Here is a 21644-nt window from a genome sequence, read left to right on the forward strand (position 1 = left end):
GGCACAGGTAGCTGCAGAGAGAGGAGCCCACGGTGACAAGTCTGTGGGGCCATGTGTGCACAGAGGCCCCGTGTCTGACCCTGGGCCGAGGGGGCTTGCACGAGCTCCCGTTGGGGGCTCGATGTGACCTGACCTGGCTTCACGAGATAACGCTTCCCGATGCACTAGACGGTGTCTCCGGCAACTCCAGGAGCACTGTAGCCTTTGGGAGCAATGAACACAGGTGACACCAAAACCCTCTCCATCCTGCCAGGCACTCCTGACAAATACCAGCGCCTGAGCCTCCAGCCCCGTTAACGGAGCCGGTTTCCCGAATGGACTCAGAGGGTCGGATGCACGCATGGCATCTGGTTTCCAAAGCAACCCCGAAGGTGACGGTGTGACACCCAACGCTGGCAGAGATGCACGACGGTCACGAGCATCGTTCAGCATCTGTCACTTCCTTTGGTAGCAAGGGACAAGCAGACATCCCGGCTTGGCACTGTGGGCGCCCCCATTATTTGTGGAGATGGAACTACTTGACCCCCAAGTCTGTAAACTGACAAAGCCCCTGACATTTGTGAAGTGTTTCTGTGTTCCAGGGGCCACACCGCATGGGAGAGTCAGAGTCTCCCGGGACCCACGTGCGGGTGACCAGGGATGCCGGCTCCGTCTCCCGGGCAGGGGGGCACAGAGTGCAGAGAAAGGGGTCATGAGGGGCCTGTGCAGCCCCAGACCCTCTGGGGGGGTCCCTCATCAAGAGCCCTCCCTCCTGGGCTCCACGCTCTGACAGCAGTCATTTCTCCAGAGCAGGAGAAACAAAAGCAAATTTAATTTATTGGCAATAGAAGTGGGAGTTCCCAGGCAGCTGTGGCCTGAGCTGTCGGCTCCTGGAGACCAGAGCCTCCCTGGAGATCCGTTTCTGTCTGAGTTCTGGCACGTTGGTACTTGGGTTTCGACTATAGTTCCTGCACCGTGACCCCAGCTCACAGTTTCTGGGAGGGTGGGGGGAAGTCGACCCAGGGGTGTCCCATCTCTTTTGCGAGTTAGTTAAAAAGGTCAGGGAAGGAGTCCGTTAAAACTCAGCAGGAGGCCCCCCAGAAAGGGCTGGAATTAGCTCTAAATGCTATAAATGTCAACCAGGCACTGCCCCTTGGGCTGCCGGTGACCCCAGCCCCCGGGTCGCTGTCTGGCAGCTCCCTTCAATCCCTGTCAGGGGCAGGACAGGGAGGGGAGCTTTTGCTCTTTTGAGAACCACCGGGTCCCCAGGGGACGGAGCAGGGATTTGGGGGCTTGAGGCAGAGCCACCAGGAGCCCCCCTGTGCCCAGGCCAGGGAGCCCAGTGGGTTGGGAGGGTGCCCACGCGCTGGGCTGGAGGGCGCCGGGGAACTGCCCGCAGCCTGGCCTCACTGCCGCCGCCCCCTTTCCGGCTCACCCTTGGGCCAGCGCAGCCTCCTGACGGGGTCCCAGTGTCCATGCCTGTGCCCAGGCTGCCCCAAACAGCAGAGCCACCTCACCTGCTGGGGCCCAGGTGGAAACCCAGCCCTGTTCTACACACACGTCCCCTCGGCCTTCACATGGCCACTCGGAGATGCCTTTGCAGACCCTGACCCAGGCTCAGGGACCCCACAGGGCTGCTAAAGGTTTCAAGCTCGGAGCAGAAAAGATGGACCCTGGAGCCCCAGACCTCACCACACCCTTCTTGCCGTGGCTGGTTCTCCCCATTTGATCCGCTCAGCTGTCAGAGGCACCTGTCCCACCACAGCAGGCTCGCGTGTGCTCATCAAGTCCACCGGAGCTCAAGTTTGGCTCAACACGGTGTCGGACAGGCCCCGGCAGGGAGCAGCCAGCACACTCCAGTAGGCAACGTGAAGAGCTTCAGCCAAGGGGTAACTGACAAGGTGTGAACAGGTGGGTCTACCTGACAAGGTGTGAACAGGTGGGTCTACCTGACAAGGCGTGAACAGGTGGGTCTACCTGACAAGGTTGGGCAGGTAGGACAACTGGCCAGGCCTAGTGCAGGATCCTGAGACTCCCCAAGGGAAGCCCTTTCCACCCCAGGCCCGAGGGCCAGTGACGGAACCCACGGCCGCAGTGGGAGACGGCGCCCACCGCACAGCAGGGAGGAGATGGGGCAACACAGGCCGCGAGCTCACCTGCCGTCTCCCTCTACTCCTCCTGCACCTCCCACGGGCCTCACCTGGCTGGGGCAGGGCCAGCGATCCGGACTGCTGGGCTCTGTGTGTCCAGGCCCTGGCGGGACAGAGAAGGTGGAGGGATCTGGGAGAGGGGACAGGAGGACGCTGCTGGCATGCTGCCTGAGGCACCTCTTCATCTGGGTGGTAAGATGGGTCCATAGTCCCAGCCTCACAGGGTCACCACGGGGGTCAAATGAGAATATGTATGAAAGGCGGTTCTCGGCCTGCCTGGCCTGTGCCCCTCTTCCTCCCCCAGACCCCAGCTCTACCAGGGCTGTGTCCGTGCAGGGAGGCCAGAGGGCATCTCCTCTGATGAAGACACCCAAGGCCCCGTCTTGGCTGTCCTGGGACTGTCCGGGGCTCTCTCAACGGCGGCCTGTGAGGTCTGTGTTCAGCCCTCTCCTGCTCCTGCATTTACCAAGGGGCCCCGTGCTGGCCGGGGGCTGAGATGATGCGGGCAGGCAGCCCACAGGGGCCAGCCCTCTCTCCGCAAGAGCTGTCCCTGTCCCGCATTCTGTCTCTGCCCTTGGAGTGTGGTCTAGTGGAGCTACTGGTGGCCCCCAAAACATACGTCCAGTCCTAACCCCCAGAACCAGTGAACGTGACCTTGTTTGGAAAAAGTGTCTCTGTGGATGCAATTAAAGATCTCAAGATGAGGTCATCCTGGAGTGGGGGGGGGCCCTAAATCCAATGACAAGTGTCCTTAGGAAGAGCCAGAGAGGAGAGACACAGACACAGGGGAGAAGCCACGTGAAGACTGAGGCAGAGACGGGGGTGGGGGGGGGGGTGGGGGGGTGGGGGGGTGGAGGGGGGTGGGGGGGTGGGGGGGTGGTGGGGGTGGGGGGGGTGGAGGGGGGTGGAGGGGGTGGGGGGGGGTGGGGGGGGTGGAGGGGGCTGGGGGGTGGGGGGGGGTGGGGGGGGGTGGGGGGGTGGGGGGGGTGGAGGGGGGGGGGGGGGGTGGGGGGGTGGGGGGGGGTGGGGGGTGGGGGGGTGGGGGGGGTGGGGGGGTGGGGGGGTGGGGGGGTGGGGGGGTGGGGGGGGTGGGGGGGTGGAGGGGGTGGGGGGGGTGGGGGGGTGGGGGGGTGGGGGGGTGGGGGGGTGGGGGGGGTGGGGGGGTGGGGGGGGTGGGGGGGGTGGGGGGGGGGTGGGGGGGGGTGGGGGGGGGTGGGGGGGGGACGCGGCCACAAGCCCAGGGTCGCCTGGGCCTCAGAAGCTGGAAGAGGCAGGAAGGACCCTCCCCTGGAGCCCCCGGAGGGCGCCTGGCCCCGCCCACGCCCTGATTTTGGAATCTGGCCTCCAGATCTGTGCCAGAATAGATTCCTATTGTTCTGAGAGGCCTGGTCTGTTGCTGGTCTTTGCTGCTGTGGCCCCAGGACAATCAGCCCCCCGAGACCAAGGAGTTTCCCATGGTCTCCGTGACAGACAGAAGCACAAAAGGTGTTTGGCGTTAGAGCTTTTTCAAAACATGAAGATCCGTCCCTGGTGGTTTTAACTGGAAACTTTCTGAGCGTCTTCTAGCTGCTCTCCAGATCCGACACTAAAGTAGGTATTTTTAATACATGAGACGGGCATCTCTTAAAACAAGCTGTCAGGAAAATGAATTGCAGGAAGTTTAACTGGTGTTAACCCTGTCTTAGTGCCTTGCAATTATCCACCTCGAGAGTCTGCAGGCGTGTTTGACAGGGTGGGGGCCTCAGAGGCGCCTTGCTGTTCTAGAAAAGCCTCCCTTGGCTGGGATACGCTGTCTGTTCGCCGCCAGCTCGCCGTGGCCGGCTGGTGTTTTTTCCCATCTTCTGGGCCTCTGAGCGCGCAAAGAGCCCACTGTCCTCAGGGCCCCCGTGAGATCGGCGCCCCCCAAGCCCCGGGCCTGCGTGCGGCCACTGCCCTCACATGTCCCCTCCTCCTCAAACCCCGTGCAGCCCCCGGCAGAGCAGATGTCCCCGGCTGGGGCTCAGGTCCACCTCAGCAGAATGAGCCTTGGCACTGGGCGGAATCTGGTGCCCAGGCGTCGTGCCAGCCTGTGGGGACAGAGGGGCCTTCGGGCCGGCCGCTCTCCCTCCTGCCTCCTGCAAAAGCCACATGGGCATCACCGCAGGCGTCGGCACAGGACCCGCCACAGCTCAGCTGCCTGACCCCCTTGCTTGTGGGGTTCTCCGTCCTGCCTCCTGCCCTGGACGCTGGTGCCTGTGCTCCTGACCGGCTGTCCCCGGGAGACGGGCAGACCAGTGGGAGACCGCCGGAGGGTGCTTTGCCACAGCTTGGCCCTGCCTCCCCCAGGCCCATCCCTGGGGTGGGGAGAACAAAGGGGTGATGTCACGGGGCTCCCCACACTGAGGACAGTCCAGAGTGGGGTCTCCAGACTACGGGTCCAACAGGGTTCCTGGGATGGAGAGATCCGTGCCCCCACCCGGTGCACCTTCTTCTGAAGGATCCCCAGGAGGGGCTGGCAGCAATGGGAGCGGCCGGTGAGCCCAGATCAGGAGCGCCCGGGAGACAGGTCAGCACAGAAGTAACTGCTTCTCCCCCATGCCCGGGCAATAAACAGTGACCCTGCACGGTGCTTCTGACCATGCACGTCCTGTCGGGCACAGAGCCCAAAAGGGACCGGTTCACAGATGAGTGAGGCTTTGATTTTGGCTCCGGACCAGCATGTCCTGGATGGCTCTACAGACGGGGCTCCCAAGTGACACGACCCAGATGTACTTTCACTCCCTCCTGACCCTCGGGAGCTGGAGGCTTGGGGTCCTGCCAGACAACTGGGAAGTTATGCTCTGGACCAGAGTATCCCACGGCCTGCTGTGAGCAGTCACAGCTTCATAACTCCTCAACAGGGATGATTCCCAAACAACCCCAGGATCCTCTGAACTTCAGGAGGTTGGAAGTGGTGTGTTTTTTTAAACAGAGGAATCCTTTTTGAATTACTCACTGAAGAATGCTCTTACCCTTTAAATATGTCCAGAGAGAGTTACTGAAATTTACAATAAATCCACGTTTTAACCGACAAAGAGCTAAAAATGTTTAAGTCCAAATAATGTTGCACCTTTTCACAAGCCTCGGTACAAGATTTACTCAAATGCGGTGGCTGTCTTCAACTTTATGCTTCTAGGGTAACTGTGTTTCTCTTTACGTATTCTTTCGCAACGTTATTTTAATAATCCCTTTGAACCAGGTCTTTTATCATAAGCTGCCTCAGCTATTTTTGAAAGTAGGCAGTGTTTAAAATCCACAGACGACTTCCACGTGGGGTACTGCACAAGCTCTCCTGTCATAAACTATACAATTGTACACAATTTATCAGGCGATTGTTTTCAGACACAGGACAAGCCACAGTGCATGACTGGCCCCTGAGAGCAGGGAAATCACAAGGTGGGCCCCACTGTCACCCAGTTCTCTTCCTGGGGACACTTTTCTGGTTGTGGCTTTAGGAGCTGGGGTCTGGGCGGAGCATGGCTACTCCAGCTGAGGAGGTGGAAACCGGAGCTTGGGGCTGCAGGAGGGGCTTCAATCTGCTGAAGAGGGGGACATGCGTGCCCACGGTAGGCTCCTCGGAAGCCTGTGGGGGGCCTTCCTATGGGTCTGGGCTGGCTGGGGTGTGTGCACAGACTGAAACCTTGAAGGGCTTATGGGAGGGCGGCTGGCATTCTGGCAGAGCTGGAGGGGAGAGGAGTGCCCTCCCTAACGCACCGAGTGTCCCGCTCAGATGCCAGCAAGTCCACACCTCAGTAGTAAGGACCATGCCCTAGAGGAAGGCCAAGTCTAGACCCACCCTAACTAAGCCTAAAAGCAAAGGACAATATCACCAGTGGAGACTGAGCCCAGACTTGAATCCTCCCAGGAGAGGAGGGCTGGGCTTTCCCCAGAGCTGCGCTAATGAGGTGTAAGCCAAGCCTCCACAAGTTCACGATAATCAGTCTGCAACTGATTATCTGAACGGCCGGCTAAAACAAGAGCCAACACTCTTCAAAGGAAGAAAGCAGAATCCAGAGTCTTCAACGTGTCATCTACAATGTCCAGTGTAAGTAAAAAATTACTAGGTATGCAAAGAAATCAGACAACATGACCCACTAATAAGAAAAAAGGAAGTCCACGAAAACAGACCTCCGGGTGAACAGTGAGCGTGAGAGTGTCAGGTGTGAAGGGGTACGATATGAACGCTCACCAAACTTTGATAACTTAAGGGTGCGTGTTGATAGCCCGTGAGCAGCCATTACAAGAACAGATTCAGAGAGGTAGACCTCAGAAAGTCAGTAGAGGACTCCCCTGGTGGCACAGTGGTTGGGAGTCCGCCTGCCGATGCAGGGGACGCGGGTTCGTGCCCCGGTCCGGGAGGATCCCACATGCCGCGGAGCGGCTGGGCCCGTGAGCCATGGCCGCTGAGCCTGCGCGTCCGGAGCCTGTGCTCCGCAACGGGAGAGGCCACAACAGTGAGAGGCCCGCGTACCGCAAAAAAAAAAGTCAGTAGAGGACCTAAACCGGATACTCTGGCTTCCCAGCCTGAGGATTAAGAAAGTGGAGCATGTGGGGAGGAAATCTCAGCCGATGAGAGCTGGAAAAGGGGACCCCCTAATTCTGTGCATTAACTGACCCCAATCCTGGGGTTACCATCGACCTGCACACGCACGGACACACCCAAAGAACCAGAGTAGAGCTTCCGAAACCTGAACTGTGATATAAACCACCTCCAAGATCTAAGACTACACCCTGAATGGTGCACATATGGGGAAGAACAGGATAGCACAGTCAAGAACCTGAACACAGAACTGACATTGGAACCACCACCAACAGAGAGTAAGACAGAACTTCAGTTCTAACTGGGCTGATGGCTAAAGAAAAGAATCAACGAAAAACATCAACCTTCTCCAGAGGATTTTAACATAACCCCAAATACCACAACGGTATTGAAAATGTTTGGGAAGTGATCCAAAATCACTTGACATTGAAAGAACCGGAGAAATATGGTTAACTCTCAAGGAAAAGGCAATTCATACATGCCACCCTCGAGAAGACTCAGATGATGGGATTACCAAAGACTTGACAGAAGGTATCACAGCCATGCTCCTTGAGGTAAAGGCAACCCTCCTGAAATGACTGAAAAGATTAAAGTTCTTAAACGAGAAAAAGAAACCATGTTAAAAGGACCGATGGAAACTTTAGAACTAAATAATACAACATTGTCAACCACATTGACCCTTATGGAATAACACACCCGACAAGAGCAGAATACATATTCTGCAAGCGTGCATGTATCACCCACCAACACAGACCATTATCTGGGACCACAGTACAAACACAAACACCGTTAAAGAACTGATATCATGCAAGTATGTTCTCTGAACGTACGGAATTAAATGAGAAATCAATAACAACATGTTAGCTGGAAAATCGCCAAACATATGGAGGTTAAACAACACACTTCTAAAAAGGAAGCTCTTTCTAAAGAGAAATAAGAAAATATTTTGAGCTGAATTAGAAGACGGCATTTCAAGGGTTTTGCGATGCTACTAAAGCAGTATTTAGGAGCAAGTTTTTAGCATCACATGTTTATATTATAAAAGAATTGAAAAAAAAATAATTGAAAGAAATCCCAGTTCTTGAATTAATTGTCTAAGCTTCCACCTTAAGAAATCTAGGAAAATAAGAAGAAATTAAACCCAAAGCAAGCAGAGAAATGAAATGCAGATAGGAGCGGAAAGACAATTTAAAAAATCAATGCAATCAATAGCTTGTTCTTTACAAAAAACAATAATATTGATAAACTCCTAGCCATACTCTGACCAAGGAAAAAAGAGAGAAGACACAGATTACCAATACTAGGAATGAAAAAGGAGATGTCATCACAGACCCCACAGACATCATAAGGATGATAAATGAATACTACAAACGACCCTATGCCAACTTAGTTAAAATGGACCAATTCCTTGAAAGATACAAGTTGCCAAAACTTACTCAGGAATAAATACATAACCTGAACATCCCTATTAAAGGAACTGAATTAGAAACGTTCCCACAAAACTTCAGACCCAGATGGTTTCACTGGAGTAGTCTACCAAACCTTTAAAGAAGAAATAATACCAATTCCACTCACTCTCTTTCAGAAAACAGAAGAGGTGCCAACACTTTCCAACTCATTTCATGAGGCCAGAATTATCTTGATACCAAAACCAGATAAAGACATTACAAGAAAAGAAAAATTATAGACCGATATCTCTCATGAACATAGACCCAAAATTCTCAATAAAATATTAGCAAGTCAAATCCTGCAACATATAAAAAGGATAATACATGACCAAGTGGAGTTTGTCCTAGGACTGTGAGACTGGTTCAACATTAAATTAATCAACGTTTTCCACCGAAATGAGGTACCTAGTATACTCAAATTCACCGGGACGGAAAGGAAAGTGGTAGTTTCCAGGGGCTGGAGGATGGGTGAATGGGGAGCAGTTGTTTAAAGGGTTGCTGTTTGGGAAGATGAAGAAAATTCTGGAGACGGATAACGGTGATGATTGAACAACAATGCGAATGTACTTAATGTCACTGAACTGTGCGTCTGAGAATGGTAAATTTTATGTTATGTATATTTTACCACAATAAAAAATAAATATCATTCACCATATTAGCTGAGTAATGAAGAAAAGCCATACGATCACACCAACAGATGCAGAAAAAGCCCTGGACAAAATTCAGCGTCCATTCATGATAGAAACTCTTAGCAAACGAGGCACAGAAGGGAACTTTCTTCACCTGATAAAAAACATCTCCTAAAGACTTGAGCTAAAACCCTCATCCTTAATTGTAAAGACTTTCTCTCTAAGCCCGGTAACAAGGCAAGGAAGTCTTCTCTTCCACCCCTATTAAATATCATACTAGAAGTTGTAGCTAGGCCAGTAAGGCAAGAAAAGGAAATTAAAGAACTGGAAGGGATGAAATGAAACTTTCTCTATTCACAGACAACATCGCTGTCTACACAGAAAATCCCAGGGAACCTACAAAGGAATTTCTAGAATCAATAAGTTATTATTAGTAGTAATTATCATTATTATTATCACGGTTGCAAGATACAACGTCAATAACTAAAAATCAATCACATTTATATATACCGGCCATGAAAAATTGGAAATAGAAAAAAATTTTAAGTACATATATAATAATACCCAAAACATAAATATTTAGATACAAATGTAACAAAACACGTGTAGGATCTCTGTGCCGAAAACTACTGCTGTTGGAAAAATCAAAGAAGACCTAAATACATGGAGAGATGTGGTGTAATCATGCATTGGAAGAGGCTCTGTGTTAGGATGTCAAGTCTCCCCACGTGATCTACAGATTAACACAATCCCAGTCAAAATCCCTGCAGGCTTTTTTGCAGATACTGAAAATCTGATTCTAAAATTTATGTAGAGAGCAAAGGAACTGGAGTAGCCAAAACAATTTTGGAAAAGAACAAAGTTGGAGGACTCGTGCTACTTGAAAGACTTCCTATAAAGCTACAGTGGTCAAGACCGTGGGGCTGGGGGCAGTACAGACACATAGATTAAAGGAACAGATGACAGTCTGGATAGAACCCCACACATGAGGTCAGGTGATTTTTTAATTAAGGTGCAAAAAAACTCCAAAGGAGAAAAGATCATCTCTTCACAAGCGGTATTGGTCATGGATATGTGTATGCAAATAAGGTACCTACATCTCATACCCTATAGAAAAATTAACTCAGAATGGATCATAAACTTAAGTATAAAACATAGAACTATAAAGATTCCAGAAGAGAAGAGAGAAAAAAACTTAGTGACCTTGGATTAGGTACAATACCAAAAGCATGATCCATAAGTAAGTTGGGTTTTGTCAACATTCCTACTTTTTGCTCTGTGACATGCAATGTTAGCAAATACAAAGATAAGCCACAGAAGGGGAGAAAATATTTGCAAATCACATATCTGGCAAAGGACTTAGATGCAGAATATATTTTAAAAACTCTCAAAAGTCAACAATAAGAAAACAACCCGATTTTAAAAATAGGCAAACAACGGGAACAGACACTTCGCCAAAGGAGATATACAGATTTCAAGTAAGCACCTGAAAAGATACTTAATGTCCTGAGCCGTTAAGGAAATGCAAATTAAAACCTCAACAAGATACCACGACTCTCCTCCTGGAACGGATAAATGAAAACAAAGAAACCAAACCAGACACTGACGACACCAGGTGCTGGCCGGGATGCAGAGAACTGTCCTTCCACGTTGCTGGGGGACATTCGAAATGGCAAATCCACTTTTGGAAAGGTCTGGTAATTTCCTATAAAGTTAGATACACTTCTCGTATGACCCAGAAATCTGCCTCCTAAGTGTTAACTCGAGAGAAATGAAAGCATGTGTTCACACACTGTCCTGTACGTGAATATTTGCAGCGGCTTTATTCATAACTGCTCAAAACTGGAAACGACCCAAATGTCTTTCGACCAGTGAATGGGTGAACAAACGGTGGAACATCTGTACGATGGAATCATACTCCACGCTATTGACACAGGTGACAACGTGGATGAATCTTAAGGCATTACGTAATCAAAGGAAGCCAGACTCAGAGGTTCCATGTACCTGGCGTCGGAGTCAGGCCCAAGGCCGTTGGAGGGGTGGGGCGGGGTGGGTGAGGGGATGGGGGTGTGCAGAGACTCCACGGGCGACAGGACCGGGCTCTATCTTTGGTGGTGGTGGTTACAGGGCTCCATGTATTTGTCAAAACGCATAGATGTAAACAAAAGGAAAATGATTGTTACTGGATGTAAACTTAAACCTAAGAAAACAGAAAAGCCTGGATCTGGTATCTTATCATTTTTCCACCTTCCCCGTAACCAGCCGGGTCTCGGTGATCGCGCACTCAGAACGCCACAGCAGCTTCCTAACCGTCCTCCCTGACCCCCGCTGAGTTCTCAACAAGGCAGACAGAATGGTCCCCTGAAATGCATGTCACATGGCTCCTTGCTCAGAGTCTCCCGTGGGGCCCACTTTTCCCGGATAAGGGATACTGCGTGCTCTACGTGATCACCTGTTACGTCTGGTCCTGCCCTGGGCTTGCCTGCTTGGCCACGTCGCCGCGGCAGGTGCCGGCGGCCACAGTCCTGTACCTGTTGCTCCCTCTCCTGGAACCTTCCTCCCCAGATGCTGTCACACCTGCCCTTACCTGCCGCTGTGAGGCCTCTCCTGTTCACCTTTTCTCTGCTGCCCTCCTTACTATCTACCATTTGTATCTACCATTATTTATTTTGCTAATGGTCTGTCTTCTCCACCGGGATGTGTTCTTCACGGGGTGGAAACCTTTGCCAGTTTTGCTCCCTGTGGGACCCGTGGTGCCTCACACACAATGCTCATTGAGTAGGAGTGGAAGCGGGTGAGGGAGGCGGCTGTCATCACAAGTGACAGAAGGGGATTCCTCGTGCACATGGTGCTGCGGAGACCTGGCTCAGGCCCTCAGGCAGTGAATGCTTCTCGGAGGAGCTGGACGGATGCTGAGGGTGGCCCCTGAGCCTACAGGTATGGGAACAATGCCAGACCCAGGGGCTTCCTGTAGGACCCGACACGTGCATGCAGGCCCCCAGAGCGGGACTGAGCACGGACCACAGGATCAGCTCCCAGCTCCGGCACGCAGAGCTTTCTAGGGAGGAGACGGGCTCTTGTTACCCTAAAACGGCGTATCAGAGGGCCCGTCTCTCCTGACGCCGCGTTTTGTTGTGTGTGGGCCCCTGAGCCCTTCCTCGGCTCCTGGACCAGCCGGCAGGTGAGGAAGCTGAGGCACAGACGGTCACATCGCTTGCCCAGGCCCTGCAGCTGGCCCGCGGAGAAGCTGGGATCTGACCTCGGGTCCTGGGCTGCCACAGGCGAGAAGCCCCAAAGGGCCCCTTTCCGAGCTCTTGGGCGCACTGGCCTGGCCACCCTCGCCCTCCTGCACCAGCCCCGGGGCATGAAGCTGCTCCCACAGGTGCACGTGTGTGAAGTCCCCAAAGGGGGCAGGGATCGCAGCAGGTGGGTGGCTCCACCTGGGCCCCTTGCGGGAGCAGCAGCCCGGGGCCGGTGCTGGGCCTGGCTTGGACACCCCCACCCTCTCTGGGCCTCAGTTTCCCCTTCCTCTCGGGGCCAGGCTTTCACCAGGGACGGCAGGGGCCAGGTCTGATGCCAGGGCGTTGCCGGGTCGGAGCGGGGGTCTTGGGGACCAGGCAGCCGCCACAGCTTGGCACCACCGCTCCCCCCCACCCCCAGGTGCCGAGCACCTGCCCGGTTCCCGGCGGTGATGGAGTGGGCGCAGGGCGAGCGGCTGCCTGGGGCCTTCGAGCTCCCCAGGAACGTTCCTAGGACCCTTTGGTTCTTTCCTGCCCAAAGGCACCCCACCCCCGAGGGAGGACCCGGCACCCAAACAGCCTTCACAGGACGAGGCCTTGGACCCTGATCTTTCATCTCTGACTGACTCATGGAGACACGGTGTACGTTCACCGAAATCACTCCTTTATCTAAGTTCCATAAGTTTTGATACACGCGCCCGCAGCACATTCACCACCCACTGCCGACCCGACACCACCCCCGCCCCCGCCTGTGCCCAGGTCACGTGATCGGAGTCGTACAGTCGGGGGCCTGTTGAGGCTGGCTTCCGTCCCCCGGCACGGGGCATGCACTCCTGACCACTGCATCTTACAGACCAAAGAAAGGCTTGAAATCCCGTCCGACGAAGGCCTGGTGCAGCCAAACCCTAGAAGGACAGTCAGGGTGGGAGGGGTGGGGCAGCTGGGGTCCGGTGGGGACACCGTCTCCCTGGGGAACAATGGGAGAGCTCTGGAGATGGGTGGTAAAGCTTTATGTTATGTATCTTTCACTCTAACAGAAAAAAAGAACAAAAGGCTTGTGACTCCTCTCCCCTCGAAACAGACGCTCGATAACCAGACGGGAAGTTCGCTGCTCCCCTGCTGGAGGGAACGGAGGCCTCCAGCGCCACCTGGCCCGGCCTCACTGTCCTGCTGCTGCCCGTGGGAGAGCACCCTGTACTGGCACCAAGGCTCACGGCCAGAGCCCCGGTCCTCCAGCGGCTGAGACTCCAGACGCGGGGGACGGGCTGCCGGCCCTAAGCTTGAGGGCGTCCCCTGGGGCGGCCGCTCACGGGGGTCCCTGCCCTCCTCACTGCCGCGGAGCCTCGGGACAGACCCTGTCCTCGTGCAGAAGCGCAGCAGGAGTTTGCCAGATCGAGGAGTCCCGTCGCACGTCAGTACAACACACGAGCGAACCACGGACCTCATCCAGCCACTGTCTCAGCAACATCCTTTCTGGACCAGGGTCTGATGGGAAACCATGCCTTGTGCTCAGGGGCTGTGTCTTTAATCCCCTTTAATCCAGAATAGCCCCTCGGCCTGTCTTGGGCTTTCATGATCTGGGCACCTTGTGAGCACAGGGCAGCTGCTTTTAGAACATCCCTCAATTTCGGGGACAAAGGGATACGTGGAGGGTCCGCTTTCTGGGCAGGGGTGCCGTGTCCTCAGTGCATGTACAGCAGGAGGCCCACGATGGCCCCCGTCTTGGGGGTGCTCACTCTGGCGTCTGCCCGTTTCCCCAATATAACGTTACTCTCGGGGGCCTGTGACTCGCCAAACTTCAGCCATGAGTAGCAGCGTCAGAGGCCGAGTCGGCTACAGGGGAAGCAGCAGCGGATCCACGAATGGGGCGCCAACAGGTGGCTGGATGGGGGAGGAGGGCACCGGGCGCAGCTGGTGGCACAGGACAGAGACAGAGAAAATGATCGATGCCCTGATTTTACTGGAACCAATTTTCTTCCACTTTGTGGAGACGGGTCTCGGCTGCCTCTGCCTCCGCGGAATCACGTCAGACTTTAATGGCCTTGGCGCTCAGGACACCGCCGGGCCCGTGCGCCCACAGACACGAGCCCCCCCTGCACGAGCCCCGCCCAGGGCCAGCCCCCCTGCTGCAGCCGGGCCCAAGCCCAGCGAGGAGCACTGCAGCCGGCGGCACTGAATGTGGAGGCAGATGAGGAGGCCGCCCCCCCCCGGCCCCCCCCCCCCCACCGCGCAGCTGCTGTTGGGGCCACGGGGCCTGGAAGACGGCAACCACGAAGTGACGACCGAGAGCTCAGCCGCGCCGACGCAGGCCTGGTGGGCTCCTGCCGGTGACGCCAGGAGAGGCTGCCTTAGGGCGGCCTCGCTGGGTGGGGGGTGCAGATGCCCTGTGGTCACTAATTCACCCTTCCCGGGGCGCGGCCACGTGCAAAGGGGCCGCTGCGACCTGGGAGCCTCCTAGGGGTCCTCTGTCGGCCCTCACAGAGCATTGTGCTCCCAGGAGGAGGACATCTACCTCCCGGCTGAGCCTCACGAGGACCGGATTTACACGCTGCCCCAAGGACACTTGCTGGTGACTGCACAAGGCCACCACTGGGCACTGGGCACTGGGCACTATGGGGCTCTAAGCTCCACTGGGCAGTATTAAGCACAAATCCTGGACCAGGGCGCTGGGCACTCTGCCTGCAGGTGCCCATCAGCATCGCGGGCTGGAGGTGACCCTATTCCTGGGGCGTCTCTGGCTGTGGCCCGGGGTCTGGACTCTGAGCTCACGTGCCCACCCACTGCAGGTGTGGCCCCCCAGATCCTGCCCCCCCCAGAGGCACAGATGACTCTGTACTTTGGAGGGAAAGGATCCCCTTCTAGTAACTGAGCTCTGGAGACAGCCAGTGACGGGGACAGGAGGGCATGAGCGACCACAGTCGAGCACACGCTCAGCCCCCAGGCCTCTGCCACTAAGGCCTCCTCGGGTCGCTGCCCTCCCGGCCAGCTGCCCGGTCAGTGCCCAGTACACTCTCACAGGATGGATGGACACGGGCCCCACCGGACCCGCAGCTGCGACACAGAGCCTGTGATGGCAGGACCTCATCACGCTGAGGTCAGAGCACGAGGCCAGGCCTGAAACGCAGTGGACCGGACACGGCCAGGGTCAGCCCACCTGTGTGGGGACCACTGCCTGCCCTGGGAGATGCCTGAGTGAGCAGGGACAGCGCTTCCCAACAGGGAGACCCCACAATCCCTGGCACGTGCTGTCTTCCACTCCAGAAGTCGGCCCTGGGCCCAGCAGTCTGTTTAGGAGGATTGAATCCAGTTCCCTCTGGGGTCCAGGGAGGCGCCGGACCGTCCTCGGGCAACGTGGCAGGCCCTGAGGCCTCCTCCTCCCAGACTCCCCCACTGACCTGAGGCCCAGGGTCTGGGGCCTTCGCTGGCCTGCAAGGCCCTGTCCTCACCGTAAGCTCCTCTTGCCCCCTGTCCACCCCCAGCCCCCGGCTACACGCCCAGAAAATGCCCAGCTGTGGCCAGCAATGACAATTCCAAGCGGCTCAGAAATCTAATCACTGAACCACCTCGTTTCTAAACACGACCTCTGTTTGCAAGTGTCCAGGACGGAAGCTCACAGATGTGGAGGGCTGACAGGCCTTGTGGGCTACAGTTGGGCTGGGAGGGGCCCCCGTTTTGGAAAGTAGGGCCATTTGATTGGCCAACATCGCCACACGTCCAAACGTGGTCCATGAGAGGCAGACGCACGGAGGCAGGCACCCAGCCCCTCTCTGGACAGATGTCACGGTTTAAAAACTGTGGACGTTGGCCCAGATCTGCCAGGTGGCCCAGAAGCCCGTGTGGGGAACGTAAAATCCCCCGGGGAAACCTCTCCTGGGATGGCGGATGGCGGTGCAGAAGAGACGCAGCGGGGAGCAGCGCCAGGGCTGAGCTCCCCCGTGAGGAACGTTCTTTCAGGTACAGGAAGCAGCCCGCATGCAGGAGCCCACGGAGCCTCGCGGGAGCCGTCAGCATCAGAGGGAAGGGCACCTTTACAACCGGCCCGTCAGTCTCTCCCAAGCACACGGCCAAGGCCTTTAAAAGAAAATGGAAACTCTGATCTCTGAGGGCGCCAGGACGCCAGCAAGTATTGAGTAAGCTCTCGGCAGTGCCGCAGCTGCGGGCACAAGAGCGGTCCTTCCGCAGCACGTGCTCAACAGACACCTGTCCAGTGCACGAATGAGCAGGACGCGCCCCGGCCCACGTCAGCATCACAGCCTCTGACCAAGAGGATTCCTGGGAGTGGCCCTTTGGGAGGCGAGGCCATGTCACTGAGGTGTCCGGTTCCATGACCGAGAGAGAGTGAGGATGCTTTAGGGGGAGGCCGTGCTCCCTCTGCTGCTGTTTTTTCTGGATGATCTGAACGCCGGCTGCTCCTGGCTGAGCCACAGGGGCCAGAGCGGGCAGGGGTCCGAGGGGAGCATCCCCTTGGAGGGCAGTGGGCACTGCTGACCCCGAGCTGCTGACCTGAGCCTGACACGTCCAACCTTCATAGGCAGGTGTCATGGCTGCTGTCCCCCAACCCCCCAACCCTGGGCACAGCCCATCGAGACCTCAAAGGAAGCCGGAAGGTCATTCCCACTGTTCACTGCATACGCCCTGCTTGCCACTGTTTCTGGCACAGGAGAGGCATCAGTAGAGAGGCAGCGGCCTCTGACTCATCCCCCCGCCACACGTGGCTGCCGGGGCCGCTCCATGCAGGGACACCCGGAGCCGCACGTCTTCCGCACAGGCGACGGGGGGCCCGAAGCTTAATTCTGCCCACCGGCTCCATCTTGGTGGTGGCTTGTGGAGGGTCAGCCGCAGCCCAGGGATGGACACGCAGACGGCATCTCTTGCCCCCCAGCACGCCAGCTGTCCTACCCTGGCACACCCGTCATACTCAGAGGCAACAACAATTCTGCTGGGAAGCTGCGGATGGCTCAGGCGTGAAACGACAGCCAGACGGGACAGCCCAGAGCGCCCACCCCACCCCCACTCAGCCCAGCTCCTCCTTTCCCATCCCACCCTGAGATGGAGGACGCCCCCCCACCTGCCTTCATGGCTACCCACATTCTCAGGCCACGATGCCGTTGAAAGCGGTGTCTCTGCCAGGACTTGCTCCCATGGACGCCCTCCTCCTTCCATTTCAGGGCCCTGCCTGGAATGTCCCTGCCTGAGAAGCCTCTCCCCAGGGTCGGAATACCCCTTCCCGGCCAGGCTGCCTCGTCCAAGCCAATTCCCCGGGGAGGGCTGGCCCCTGGGTTCCCGCGCACTTCGCCCTGACCCTCAGAGGACCATCGGTCACCCGGCTCCAGTGTTATCCACCTTACATGGGCCCCCCGCCTGCCACCACACCTAGTACCTTAGGATTTTCCAATAGAAACAGCGTCGACACCACCACCAGCAGTAAGAGTGCTTCCGAGAGCTTCTACACGCCAGGAGCCAAACAAGCACTTCCCACACCTTCTCCCTTGAATTTCCACCTTCAGAGGTGGGGGCTGTGATTGCCCCATTTCACAGATGGGAAAACTGAGGCTAAATTAAGGAACTGGCCCAAGACAGCATCAGGCCAGGAGGCACAGGGGGAGCAGTCCTGGCGGGGGCGGTTCTGCTACAGAGGAGACGGACCACAGGGCCTTTTGAGAAGCTGATGGAAGGGACTCTCTCCCGAAAGAGGCCGGCACCAGCACACACAAGTTTACCCTACATCTCAGGGAATACGGAGACGGCTGAGGCCCATCCACGGACGCCCCTCCCCTAGAGAGGTCACTGATCTAGGGTTCCAGCCCCCTTTGATGGAAGGAGGGGATGAGATAAGGGGGGCTGAGACCTGGCAGCCCTGGAGCGAAAGGTGGGAAGAAGTGGGGGTCAGGCTGCTCTCAAGCCCCACCCCTCCTGCCGCACCCCCCCACCCCTTCCCAGCTTCCCAGGAGTAAACTTCCTTTGGGACACTTCTCCAACTTCCTGTACCCAGAGGGTACACAGACCAGAAATTACTGTTGGGGTGAGGGAAAGAGACGCGCTGTGGCTTCCCTGAGGGTGTGCCTTGGACCCTTGCCCCCAGGGGAGACGCTGGCCTGGTGCCCTCCGACTCCTGCTCCCCTGAAGAGGCTGCTCACCTGGATGGCGATCTTGACCTTGGCGGCGCCCACGATGGGCGTGCACACCAGGCCACCGGGGTGCTGGCCGTCGGCGCTGCGGTTCTGCTGGCCCATGGTGAAGAGCATGGGCACGGCCAGCAGGCCAGAGGCCAGCCAGATAGCACTGATGAACTTCTTGGTGCGGCTGCGGGACATGAGGGTCTTGGCTTTGAAGGGGTGGCAGATGGCCAGGTAGCGTTCCACACTCAGGCTGGCCACGTTGAGGGCCGTGGCATAGGTGCAGGCGTCGCGCAGGAAGTAGTAGCCGCGGCACACAGCATCGCCGAAGGCCCAGGGGTGGTGCACCCAGATGAAGTTGTACAGCTCCACGGGCATGGCCAGCAGGAGGATCAGCAGGTCAGACAGCGCCAGGCTGCCCAGGTGGTAGTGCACCGTGCTCTGCAGGTTCTGCAGGGACTTCTTGCGCGCCAGCGTGAACACCGTCACAGAGTTGCCCACCGTGCCCACCACAAAGAGCGCCAGGTACACGATGGTCACCAGCACCTTGGAGTAAATGTCCGTGTTCACGTCCAGGTCGCTGCTGGGCGCCGCTGGGACGGGCTCCGACAGGTTGCCGGAGCCGTTGCCGAAGCCCGGGGCCAGGAGCGCCGCCTCCAGCCCCGATGGCGGTAGCAAGAACGGGTCTCCAGCCTGGGAGACCCGTGGGCCGGGCGCCGAGCTGTTGAGGTGCATGTTCCGCGCGCCGGGCGTGGTGGGCGCGTCTCAGGCAGGGACAGAGCAGAGGGAGCCCGAGGGGTGGGCGTGAAAGGCAGAGGGGGCGCGCCGTCCAGCAGGGAAGCGCCGACCCCTGGTCCGTGCCAGCCTAGAGCGCTCGGGGCTTGCACTCACCGGGGGCTGCGCGCTTTCCCGGCTTCCTCCGAATACCAGAGCCCACGGTTCCTCGGGCCCCGGGGCGGCAGCGCCGGCTCCAGCTGAGAGCGCCTGGCCGGCTGGGGCTCGGGCTGCGCGGGGCGAGCCTGTGGCGCCGAGCGGAGCGCACGCCTGGCTGTCCGGAGCGCTCTCTCCTCGCTCGCGCTCTCCGCGCACCCCGCTCCGCGCACCTCCAGCCGCGCCAGCACCCTCCCGGGCTCCGCGCCTCCCCTGAGCCGGCGGCAACTGGCGCGCCCAGCCGTGGGGGGCGCTGGAGGGGAGAGGAGGCGGCCCCAGCCACTGTCTCCGCCCCGTAAGGGGGCAGGGCTGGCTGGTCGCCCCCGCGCCCTCGCAGGGCCCATCCGGGCTCGGGGGAGCGCCCCAGGGACCTGGGATTCCCGCGGGGTGCTCAGGGAGTGTCGGCTCTTTCCAGGCACCCTCCTCAGGCAGCTCGGCCTCCGGGCCCAGGTCTTCCCAGCTTCTTATGCCCCACCTCCCCAAGGGAACTGCCCCCCGGGTCGCCTCCAGCTCGCTAGGCGGGGGAGAGGAGGTGAGGGGGTGGGGGTCCCAAGGAAGAGGCTTCCTGCTGGGATGGCTGGGCTGCCCCTCCTTCCTGGGGTGCCCACGGGGCGCCAGGAGCTCGGTGCCCGGGGGAGCTCTGGCACACTTAAGTGGCGGGTGGGGGGAGCTGAATGGGGAGCAGAAAGCAGAGAACAAAGCAGCACTGGTCCCCCGAGCGGGCTGGGCTCCTGCTCCTGGCACCCTCTGGGTGGCCCTGTGCCACTGTGGGTGCAGGGGGTACGGTCCAGGACTGTCATCACCACCTAGGCGCGGTCATCAGATGTCACGCTCGGGGGCCCAGCCGTGGACCTGGCTGGCTGCACCTGGTGGACTGGGAATCAGAGACTGCAGTGGGTGGAGGGGAGAGAGGTGCTGAGGAAAGGGGGCGAGGCCAGGGAGCCCTGCCCAGACCCCAGGCACGGCCAAGGGAGAAGTTCAGGCTCAGTACTTACTTTTCTGTTCCCAACTGGCTCTGGGCTTGCCTGCTCCACTGAGCCCTGATGTTCTCACCACGGAGTCTTAGCACATAAAATACGTGCTTAAGAATGTAGCCTTCACAGGAAACACAAACGTCCCTTTGCTGGAGGTCAGCACAGTGAGCTCTGAGGCGACAGAAGTGGTTTCAACCTGCTTCTCAATATTTGGGCAAGTGTTTCAGCTCTCTGTGCCTCGATTTAGTCGTCTGTGAAATGGGCACGCAGGTGATGCAGGTGAATGGATGCTGCCGTCAGCCCTGCAAACAGCAGGCGCTCAGCGGACACCTGTGGCGTGAACGCTCTCGTGTGGATCGTGTGGGGACTTCGGAGGGTGAGAGCGACGTGCCCAGGGCAACAAGAGTTGCTTTCAATCCACCAGATTAGCCCGGGTTTGCTCTCTGGAAGACAGGCCGCCAGTTCAGCGAGCAGGTCCTGGGATTGGGAGCTGAGTGTCCTTGTCACAGGAGTGATGTGCCAGACTGTGTCGGGCCCATGGAGGCTCATCCCTGCACCCAGGGGAACGCCAGGGTCTCACCATGGACGGTGCCATCCGTTGCCTCTCTCGGGAGCCCCCGAAGGGGAAGGCAGCAGCCCGTGGCCGCTGGGACCTGTCCTTTGCCAGGCAGTAGCTGTCGCCGCTCAGGACGCCTGCAGTGGAAGCGCGCTCTGGCTGGGCTGTCGCGCTCTGGCTGGGCTGTCGCGCTCTGGCTGGGCTGCTGAAGCTCATGTTTGGTTTTCACACCCCTGACCTTTCCGCTAAGCTGACTTCTTTTCAAAGCTTTCTTTTCCAGCCAGCCTAGGAGCTTAAAAAGTCATAAAAGGCAACGTAGCACAAATATTATGACAAGGCCTTTGCTTGAAACCAAACAGGAAATGTCACCTGGAAGGCTTTGCTGTACCGTGTGGGCGGCAGGCCCTTGTCTGGGGTCCCCGGCCACTTTGAATCCTTCTCCTGTGAACCGGGGAGCCCGGACGGCCCGGCAGCCGGACCCTTCGACTCCAAGCTGTTTTCCCTTTCTCCTGCGATTTCCCCAGGCATGAGAGCTTCTTGAACTGCTGAGACCCTTTAGAGAAATCTTCGGTGGGGTGCTCGGGGAGGGCGGGGCCAGTCCGCTGTGTCCTTCAGTGACCGGATCACACCCTTGACCCCCTGAGCCCTGCGCGGGAGAACCTGGGGCCCTGCTTGCCCTGCCCCTGCCACTCCAAACGCTGCGCGTCGGCAAGGGCTAAGATCCGTAAATGAGGGGCCTGTGTTTCTTGGAGAAGTAGGCATGTCACCTGAGGGGGCGGCAGGCACCTGAGTGGCTCTAGATTCCTGGGTTCCCGGCATGCTGTAGGCAGGGTGGGGTCTTGGCTGCCCTGGGCCCAGCAGTCTGTTTAGGAAGACCCCCCCACACCCCGCCATGGCGGGGGTCCCGGTTTGTTTGGTTTGCTGACTTCTCCCAGGCCCCTGTGAGGCTACTGTATACACTGCGGGCTCAATGGACTTTTGCTGAGCTAGTGTAAAGGGTAAGACAATGGACAGCGAGATGAGGGCTTTGCTTCCCTGGCTACAAGAATTTAGTCCTTGGAGTCC

General features: G+C 57.5%; 1 protein-coding gene across 1 annotated transcript in view; it reads right to left on the reverse strand.

Annotated features, from left to right (window-relative positions):
* The window catches only part of NTSR1 (neurotensin receptor 1), a 48674-nt gene extending 29820 nt beyond the window's left edge, over nt 1-18854 (reverse strand). The window contains exon 1 of the mRNA XM_032606039.1: nt 18141-18854. Within this exon, the coding sequence (XP_032461930.1) occupies nt 18141-18854 (714 nt within the window). The remainder of the gene's footprint in view (nt 1-18140) is intronic.
* Nucleotides 18855-21644: the final 2790 nt, after the last annotated feature.

Source organism: Phocoena sinus, chromosome 15 (assembly GCF_008692025.1).
Source record: "Phocoena sinus isolate mPhoSin1 chromosome 15, mPhoSin1.pri, whole genome shotgun sequence".
Taxonomy (NCBI): Eukaryota; Metazoa; Chordata; class Mammalia; order Artiodactyla; family Phocoenidae; genus Phocoena; species Phocoena sinus.